General features: G+C 36.1%; 1 protein-coding gene across 1 annotated transcript in view; it reads left to right on the top strand.

The window, feature by feature from the left end:
- The first annotated feature begins 7017 nt into the window (after positions 1-7017).
- The window catches only part of LOC107716057 (kunitz-type protease inhibitor 1-like), a 14757-nt gene continuing 11423 nt past the window's right edge, over positions 7018-10351 (top strand). Inside the window, exons 1-2 of the mRNA XM_016522381.1 lie at positions 7018-7230; positions 9107-9555. Of these exons, the coding sequence (XP_016377867.1) occupies positions 9150-9555 (406 nt within the window). The 5' untranslated portion in view covers positions 7018-7230; positions 9107-9149. The remainder of the gene's footprint in view (positions 7231-9106; positions 9556-10351) is intronic.

Here is a 10351-nt window from a genome sequence, read left to right as displayed (position 1 = left end):
ACATGATCACATTTATTGCATACTGTGGTGGTACCATGGTAAAATGATGTATTTCCTCTAGGAAAACTTCGGCCAACTTCCCTCAATTGTTCCTCCTAGACAGCAATGAGATTTAATAGAGATATTTACTAGCATCTCCTGCTTCTCAGATGTTTTTCCTGAGAAAAGGACTCCAGTAATCTCACACGTGTGAGTTTCCAGAAGAGATCTCAACAATGTCACTCAAATAAATTGCAATTAAATGTCAGAGGCTCTCAATGTGACCTCATTTCTCCTCAAATGATCTGAGCTGCTCCATATTTATTTCATAGGATGACAACTACACTCTGAAAAATAAAGGTGCTTCACGATGCCATAGAAGAACCTTTTTGTCTAAATGGTTTCATAAAGAACCTTTAACATCTGAAGAACCTTTCTGTTTCACAAAAGCTTCTTTGTGGCGAAAGAAGGTTCTTCAGATTACAAAAAAGGTAAGAAAGAGACCGCTGCGCCTTGTTTACAAGCAGAGGAATGCACACGCATGCATCGTGGTACTCTCGAGAAAGCTCTCAAACTCATCAAAAATATCTTAATTTGTGTTCGGAAGATGAACAAAGGTCTTACGGGTTTAGAACGACATGAGGGTGACAGAATTTTCATTTTTGGGTGAACTATCCCTTTAAAGTGTTGCTAAGCTGTTGCTAGGGTGTTTTGGGTGGTTGCTAGGGGTTCACTGAGCTGTTGCTATGTGTTTGCCAGGATGTTATGGGTGGTTTCTAGGGCATTTTTATAAGGTTGCTAAGAGATTCTAAGTGACTGTTAGTGTCTTAGTGTGCTCAGTGGTTTCTAGGGTCTTCCTAGTGCTTCCTGGGGGTTGCTAAGCTGTTGCTAGGGTGTTCTTGTTCTGAATATTGGTATAAGGTTGCTAAAATGTGTATGCTGTTAGTGTGTTGCTATGTGGGTGCTTAGAGTGTTGTTAAGCTGTTTCTAGGGTGTTTTGGATGGTTGCTAGGGGGTTGCTAGGGTGTTCTGAATGGTTGCCAGGGTGTTGCTATGTGGTTGTTTCAGTTGTTGCTAGGGCATTGGTTTAAGGTTGCTAAGATGTTCTAAATGGCTCTTATTGTGGCTGCTAGAGTGATCTGATCTGGTGCTTGGAGTGTGGCTAAGCTGTTGCTAGGGTGTTCTGGGTGGTTGCTAGGGGGTTGTTTACTGTCTCAAGTGAAAAGAGTCTCTGTGATATTAACATAACTATATATTAGCAACGTTGATTCTGGAGCACACCTCGTTTGCTCAGACACTTTGCCCCATTATCAGAGGTAATGGTGCTTTCATTACAATGGTATCCCGTGCCAGGAGGAAATGGAGAGTAATGGATGTGACTCTGCTCCGTTTTGATTAAATGGGGATCAGCAAAGAGCCATATATGGCAAAATCATCCTCTCTTAGCGGCTGATATGCAAGTTGTCACTTAGAGCTGCTGGCCAGATCATAAAGTTTCCGTTTACCGCCACTAGACTAATTTTCCCGCAAGGGTGCTGGTGTACAGAGATAAACTCTGTTATCAGTTGATGTGCATGCAGGTTATTCACAGTATTTCCAGGATATTACAATTCCTTATTAATTATTAATGTAACATGATCCATTACATTACACATTTTTGTGTAATGATTTTTGATTACTTTTAGATTACTTTTGACTTAACTTCTTTATCACATTGATTTAAATAGGATAATCTTGTACCATATTGATATAAAACTTCAAAGAGAAAGAAAATATATTCCATTCCTTGTTATTAACAACGTGAAGTGCATTAAACAATACCTTACATCAATGTTTTGTGAGTTTAATTAAAAGCTAATAATTAATTAAATCATAAAAATATATGCATTAAAATGTAAATGATTTTTGTAAATCCAGTAGTCAAATACTGTTTGGCCTCTCAAGTTTCTCTGTATTTATAGTGATTGGTCCTTGTGTGAATGTCCACAAAACTGGAAGACTTATAAGCGAAGTGTATATGAGCGATATTCTATTTTAGAAGGAAAAATTTTAAAGATGAAAAAGAAGAATTAGGTAGAATCAATAAATTATGAATAACTTATTGCTATTGTGTGTAATCATGTAATCACTAAAAAAGTAACTGTAGTCTGATTACGAGTATTTAAAAATGTAATATAATCTAATTACAACAAGTGCTTAATTTTTGTAATCTGATTACATAATCAAAATTACATGTAATCAATTACTACCCAGTGCTGTCAACAGATAACCGTGGAGCAGCTGATGTCAGAAAACGGACAAAGAGAATGTAATCCTGTACTGGAATGTGTTTATTTTCCTTTGGCATCCATGTAAACTCATCAATAAGATCATGTAAGGCTTCTTTTTATCTAGTGTCTGTATCAGGCTCAAGTATGACAGAAGCGCGGTCACCTGTGTCTACCAGCGCAGATTATCTATATGTTCACCCGTCAGAAAGCCTCCAAACATGCATTAGAAATCAACCATGTCTTTTATAGCTGCCATCATCAGGTCTGTGACTGATAAGGCCTGAAACTAAATGGGTGCACCTTAATAAATGATGGATGAGGAGATGCAGCAATGCAACAGACTGGAGTGCTTTGGACAGAACAAAACTTGATATGCGAGAAACACATTTATGGTGCCCACAGCGCATCAAACGTTGCTTCAAGCTGTCCAAACAGAATTCTGTAGTGTATTCCCATGTCAAAGTGTACACCAGGCTGGACAAAAGGCATGCATTGGCTATTCCAAAGATCCGATTTCGATAAAAACAATGGCTGCCACTTTTCCCCTTTGTTTTGTCAGGGAATATCAGTCAAGTGCAGCTCCGCTGCTTCTCATGCCGATGTGCCGTCTGTTACAGACTCTAAATTATTGAGCAATGCAGCAGCTCATCTTTCACAGCCAACAAATTCATTCATCCTAGCCAAGACTCAAAAATAGGGCCAGCCGAAGATACAGGGAATGCATTCCATAGAAACGCTGTGCTTTCAAGAAAAAACAATGGATTGTCAAACGTTGCTTCAAGCTGTCCAAACAGAATTCTGTAGTGTATTCCCATGTCAAAGTGTACACCAGGCTGGACAAAAGGCACGCATTGGCTATTCCAAAGATCCGATTTCGATAAAAACACTGCCTGCCACTTTTCCCCTTTGTTTTGTCAGGGAATATCAGTCAAGTGCAGCTCCGCTGCTTCTCATGCCGATGTGCCGTCTGTTACAGACTCTAAATTATTGAGCAACGCAGCAGCTCATCTTTCACAGCCAACAAATTCATTCATCCGAGCCAAGACTCAAAAATAAGGCCAGCAGAAGATACAGGGCATGCATTCCATAGAAACGCTGTGCTTTCAAGAAAAAACAATGGATTGTATTAAGAAAATGTGGTGTTTGTCCATTGAAAGCTCACAATGCACACTGATCGAGTGTTGTGGATGGTTGCCAGGGCGTTGCTATGCAGTTGCATACTGTATGTGTTCTGCGGGCTAATAGTGTGTTGCCACGCAGTTGCTAGGATGTTGTGGATGGTAGCCAGGGTGTTGCTATGCAGTTGAATATACGTTCTGTGGGTTAGTGTGTTGCCATGCAGTTGCTAGGGTGTTGCGGACGGTTGCCAGGGCATTGCTATGCAGTTGCTAGGGTTTTGTGGATGGTTGTCAGGGTGTTGCTATGCAGTTGCATATGTGTTCTGTTGGTTAATAGTGTGTTGCCATGCCGTTGCTAGGGTGTTGTGGATGGTTGCCAATGTGTTGCTGTGCCGTTGCATATGTGTTCTGTGGGTTAATAGTGTGTTGCCATGCCGTTGCTAGGGTGTTGTGGATGGTTGCCAAGGCATTGCTATGCCGTTGCATACGTGTTTTGTGGTTAATAGTGCGTTGCCATAGTTGCATATGTGTTCTGCGGGTTAATATAGTGTTACCATGCAGTTGCTAGGCTGTTGTGGATGGTTGTCAGGGCGTTGTTATGTAGTTGCATGTGTATTATGAGCATAGTGTGTTGCAATGCAGTTGCTAGGGTGTTCTGGGTGGTTGCTTACTGGCAAAAATGAAAAGAGTCTCTGTGAGATTTCGCTCTCTAGATTTGCCTCAAGTCCCTCCGTATTGTGCTTAGAAGAGTATGTCAGTGATGTAAATGAATGATCAGCCTCACCACAGTGTGTTTCAGTGATTACACAAGGACATTCACTGTGCCTGAGGCTGATCTGCTGTATGGAATGTGTGTGTATCCCTTTGTCTCTGTATGGCGTCGGTCCATGAGTCAGCGAGTGTTGGCTGTGTTATCAAAGCTCAACATTGTTGTCTTTAACTCTCCCACAGACTGCTGATGACGGTATTCAGGCGCTTTATGTGTCACTGCCATCTACTGTCTGTAGTGAAGAACTGTAGGTTACATGAGCTCTGGCTTTGAACACATCTTTTACATTTTTATGCATTTGGCAGACACTTTATTATATATATATATGTGTGATATTTTGTAAATTTCCTACTGTAAATATATTAAAACTTATTTCTCAATTTCTCAATATTTAGATTTTTATATATATATATATTGTGTGTGTGTGTGTGTGTGTGTGTGTGTGTGTTGCATCAAAATAAACACAATAATGTCATGGACTGCAAAATGATGTTGTGCTTTTCACACCACATTTAAAACACAGTACGTTTCAGTGACAGAAAGATAATGTCAACGGAAACATCTCACTTCCATGCATCAAATGAACAGTTTACCTCAAACCTCAGAAAGTACTGTGACATTTAGTGCAATTCAGTGGTAGTACTGCAAGCATGCCAAGAAAAGGAAACCGTTTGTACCACCATACAATACAGCTGGGCTTAGAACTGTACAATCAAAGTTTCTGGGCATTAAAGTTTAAGTCAGACTCATAATGCAGTCAGTATGTGTTTGAAGGGCATCATAGAATGGGCTCTGGTTCTTCTGGACCATGGTTGTTCTGCACATTTGTCTCCATCAGAGGTCCAGAATGAAGGGAAATGCATGGAAAAGTTCAGTCTTTTATGTTGGACGTAGATGAATCTGTGAAGGAAGGGGCCACGTTCTTGTCTTCTCCTCAAGTGTCTCGGTCTGAAGACTGTGTTCTGGCCTGTTGTCGTGATCCAAACTGTAATCTGGCTCTGATTGAACATGGAGAAGATCCCAAAAGCATCAGCTCATGCTTCATCTTCAACTGTTTGTACAAACAGAAGAAAGTCTTACCTTAATGTAAATGTTTCAGGTAAGAGGAACTCAAATGGAAAACATGTATCTGTAGATATAAAAAAAAAAAATCATTTTACAGTTTAGTAATCAGTTTGTGTAGAATCAAGTACCCTATTAAGTATAAATATCTTTTTGTCTCAAACATGCATTTCTGTCGTTTTTGGGATCTTGTGCAATTCTCACCGTTATTGTTTCATATTGCATAATGTTTCATCACTGCATTGTTTTGATTTCTTGCAAGTGACCGTGCAGGACATAGTCGTGAAGATGTGACTGTCATTAGCACTGAGTCATATGGGCTAAGTAATTTCTAAGTGATTTCTGTCTGGAACAACATGAGAGTGAATAAAATAAACAGAATTTTAATTTTTGTGTGAATTATTTTATGTGACCTGATTCAGAAATTAATCAGTATATTACTTTTATTAAGTAACTCCCCCCCCCAAAAAAAATTAATTCATGCTTCAAAAAAACCCAGCTATTGTGTCAGTAAATTAGCCAAATGCCACTTAAATTAAAAGTTCATCATGTGAACCTTACCGGTTAAATCTTCAAGTGTTTTTTTTTCACAATGGTTTCAAACCTGGAATGTTTATTATATACAAATGCAATTTTTGTTCTACTTGTTTGTTGATACTGACTGCCCATTTTGTCTCGCTGAATGTTATTTTGTATCACACTGAGCTTTTTAGAAACCCATTTTAACTGTAGGTAACATTTGTGTGGGGAAAAGCCAATAATGACAATAAACACAGAAAAACAACATGCATATTTGCATGTAATGTAAGTTACGTAATCAGATTACTTTTTTCAAGTAACTAGTAAAGTAACATTACTTTTTAATTTACAAGAAAATATCTGAGTTACTTTTTCAAATAAGTTACTTTGTTTCCCATCTATTGACTGACAGCTCTGCAAATGTAACGTAATGCATTACTTACACATAAAAAGTAACTAAGTAATGCAATAAGTTACTTTTTTTTAAGGGAGTAATGCATTATTTTTCAAAGTAACTTTCCCCAACACTGTTTGCATGAATAGAGGACATTTATATTCGTAGCATTTATTTATTTTAACATGAAGTCGACATTTGCCAGTTTTGCAGAAGCTTCTGTGCATTAGAAGTTTATGACAGACACAGAATTCAGTCAATATGTCTGTCATATCATTTTAAAGTGCTTCTTATTAGAATAAATCCACCTATAGTGACTAGAATATAGCATATGATGTATTTCATCTCATCTGAAACTAAATACGTAATACATACACAAAGTTTTTGAGTTGATTTGGCTTTGAAACTTGATTTTTCAGCACCGGCATTGAGGTTTTGATGAAACTGGGCATGAACACGTGACCTTTTTGAGGTCTGTGGTGAATGATGCATCTGGTGAAGGAAACGAGATGTTTCCATCAGCTTTGTCACAGACACTTGATAAATGAAGTGAAACACATTTATAAAAAATCTTTAATAAATGATCTCTTTTTTTTAAACAATATTGCTATTGCATATCAAAACAACTCCTTCCCACATAATGCAGACAATATTTATACAAAACCATATATATTTTTTTATCATATTTAGGCTACTGGCTGTTTACAGAAGTAACAGACACGCACTGTAGCCACAGACATCATGTGTCAGTCTGTGGTATGTCCTGTTTAAGACACAGTGTGCTTTTATCAGATAGAGTCAGACTCAGACAATCACAAAAAAGCCTCATAAGAATGACAGACAGGCATATTTCCCCAAGCATGCAAATAAATAATGCAATGAGTGTGTGGTTCATTGTAGCGCGAGGGGGCGGAGTCTGACTCGAGCGCGTGCGTCAGCACTTCCTGCTCGCGCAGCAGGTATTTCGGTATCGGACACACCTCACCTGGAGCTCCGGATCCGACTCGGAATCAACGACGCATTTCCATCGAAACTCTGCTTGAAACGACGATTTATATCTGGCCGGTGAGGAGTCACGCCGTTTCGGAGGAGACGAACACTTGTAGAGCTGTTTAATAGGTAAGAAGATGAAATGTTTCAAGTTTAGGTGTTTTACTGACGAACACAAAAACCAAAATATCTGCTGCTTTTCTTCTTCGGCGGCCTGTGATGTTTATGTGTGAGTAAAGCAGGTCTGTGCAACATTACTGAGGTAGAAACGTTTCGCTTTTGTGTTTCGTAATGCGAATTACATTAGGCTATTTCAAGTTGTTTTCTCTTCGTTTTAGACTTGACCTTAATTTAGGGGGAAAAAATGACTTTGTTGGTTGAGTCTTTGTGTACAAATTGTGTAAAGTTTACAAAACTTTTTTTGTTTTTGTTTTTTTTGTTAACAACTGTTTATTGAATTTTCTTCTGGGAATAGTAATATAAAACACACGGCAACTGTGCAAATTTAGAACCCACCCAAACCCTGGTAGACTTAAAAAAATAAAATAATCATAATCATAATAATCATAAAATAAAAATAATGTATATATAAAAAAATTAATAAATAAATAGTAATAATAAAAATACATAAATTAATAATATAGATTTTAGAAAAGCTGACACAAACTGATTTTTTCTTTATAGACTGAGTGACGATAATACATATATTAAAGTGTCATATTGTATATTAATAAGCTAGTGTAAGTTTTGGGTCATATATGTCGCTTTAAGTGAAGTTGACGCACAGTTTGACAGAGTTCACCTGCGTTCACCATATGTTTGTATTAATAAAGACATTTCAGTTATTGTCAAGACTCCTTATGAATTCTTTTTGGAGTTAGTCATTATTTAGACTTTGTATTATAAATATTTACAAGTTTTAATGTTTTGTCATGAATCATCAATGGGTTTGTTATTTTGATAATGATGTTTTTTCTCCATTGTATATATTTGGTCATTCTACCTGCTATATATAATATAAATATTAATTGGAAGTTTTGATTTTTTAAATATTTTTCTTTCTATTCAGATTGGTCTTTCGTCGTTTATAAAGGGATTTTACTTTGTTTTGACTGCTTTTTATTTGTTTATGGATTTGTTCATTCTACCAGCTATATTTAAAATATTATTTGAAGTTTTCTTTCTTTTAATGACTCCTTATAGATTCATTCTGGATTTAAAATACGACTATGTTTTATGCATTTTATTTGGAATTTTTAATGTTTTCTTTTACTTTTCAGATGCGTCTTAAATCGGTTTTACTGTAGGTTTTGTTCTTTAGATAAATACTCTTTTTTTTTTTTTTATTCTTTATAGATTTATAAATAACCCATAAATAAAAATAAATATATAATATAAATATAGCTGGTAGAATGACTAAATCCGTATAATATAAATCCATTAAAGTATTATTTGTTATCTTTTATTTTTTAAATCTTCTCTTTCTTTTCAGATTCATTTGAATCATTTATAAAGGGCTTTACTGGAGGTTTTGTTCTTTAGAGAATAACTTATTTTTGATTCTTTATGGATTTAGTTATTCTAGTACCACCAGCTATATATAACCTAATATTATACTGTTTATTTTTTTTTTTTATTCTTTCTTTTCATATTGGTCTTGAATCATTTATAAAGGGATTTTACTGGAGGTTTTGTTCTTTGGAGAATGACTCCTTTTTGATTCTTTTTATTCATTGGATTTATTCATTTTATCAGTTATATCTATATTACTGTATATATAGCTGGTAGAATGACTAAATCCATACAATATACATATATTTAGAAAAGGTTTACTGTTTAATTTTCTCTTTCTTCAATTGGTTTTGAATCATTTATAAAGGGATTTTACTGGAGCTTTTGTTCTTTGGAGAATGACTCCTTTTTGATTCTTTGTGTGTTTATGTGATTCATCTTACCAGCTATATATAATATAAGTTGTAATGTTTAAAATTTTCTTTCTTTTCAGATTGGTTTTGAGTCGTTTATACAGGGTTCTGTTCATTCGGAGAATGACACCGGCTCGGTTCTGGTTCTTCTGGACCGCGGCGGTTCTTCACATCTGTCTCCATGTGTCTCCGTCAGAGGCTCAGGATGAAGGGGAATGCATGGAAAAGTTCAGTCCTGGCAAAGAAGATTTTGTGTTGGACGTAGATGAATCTGTGAAGGAAGGGGCCACGTTCTTGTCTTCTCCTCAAGTGTCTCGGTCTGAAGACTGTGTTCTGGCCTGTTGTCGTGATCCAAACTGTAATCTGGCTCTGATTGAACATGGAGAAGATCCCGAAAGCATCAGCTCGTGCTTCATCTTCAACTGTTTGTACAAACAGAAGAAAGTCTGCCGCTTTGTGAGGAAGAATGGCTTCAGCAACTACGTTCTGATATCAGTTTTTAAAGATTACCTTGAGCAAAAAACTTCAGGTAAGAGGAAATCGTCTAACATGTATCTGGAGATATTAAAAGACGTTGCTTTTTCTATATATATAGTTGACAGCTGTGATTTGAAATCTATTTTTAAAGATTACGTTGTGCAACAGGTGCCAGGTAAGGAAAATTATCTTAAATGTGTCTAGAAGTCTGTTGTAGACGTCTCGTGTTTTTTACAGTTTAATGAGTAGATTCAGGATTTTTTTATATGCAGTGTTTTCGGCCGGATTTGTCTTAAACCTGTGAAAACATTTTTCATTTTTATTTAGTTTAAAGCTAAATTAATAAAAACTATACATAAATAGCCCAGAAACTAATAAAAAAGGAGAAAAACACACAACAAAATTAGTACAAATTTAATTAAAATTATGTAATGGTACCTATTTGTGGCCTTTATGTATAAGGCATTATAAAGGTATTCATAATGTATATTATAATGCATCATTTCATAAATAATTGTAAGAAAAGTATAAAATATTAATAATGGAAAATTATCTTAAATGTGTCTAGAAGTCTGTTGTAGACGTCTCGTGTTTTTTACAGTTTAATGAGTAGATTCAGGATTTTTTTATATGCAGTGTTTTCGGCCGGATTTGTCTTAAACCTGTGAAGGAAATACTCCTGGAAATACTCATGCATGTCCAGTCCTGCTGAATCTTCTGAAGTGTGTCGTCGTTTCATATTTCAGCCGGTTGTAGTAACCAGGGGCGTAGGAATATTTTGAGGACCCCATGAAGTGCCTTGACAGGGTTATTATAAATAACTAAAATTTTATATATATATATATATA

The sequence above is a fragment of the Sinocyclocheilus rhinocerous genome, unplaced genomic scaffold, assembly GCF_001515625.1.
Source record: "Sinocyclocheilus rhinocerous isolate Xijiao unplaced genomic scaffold, SAMN03320098_v1.1 scaffold1862, whole genome shotgun sequence".
NCBI lineage: Eukaryota > Metazoa > Chordata > Actinopteri > Cypriniformes > Cyprinidae > Sinocyclocheilus > Sinocyclocheilus rhinocerous.
This window is presented reverse-complemented; position numbering and strand designations above follow the sequence as displayed.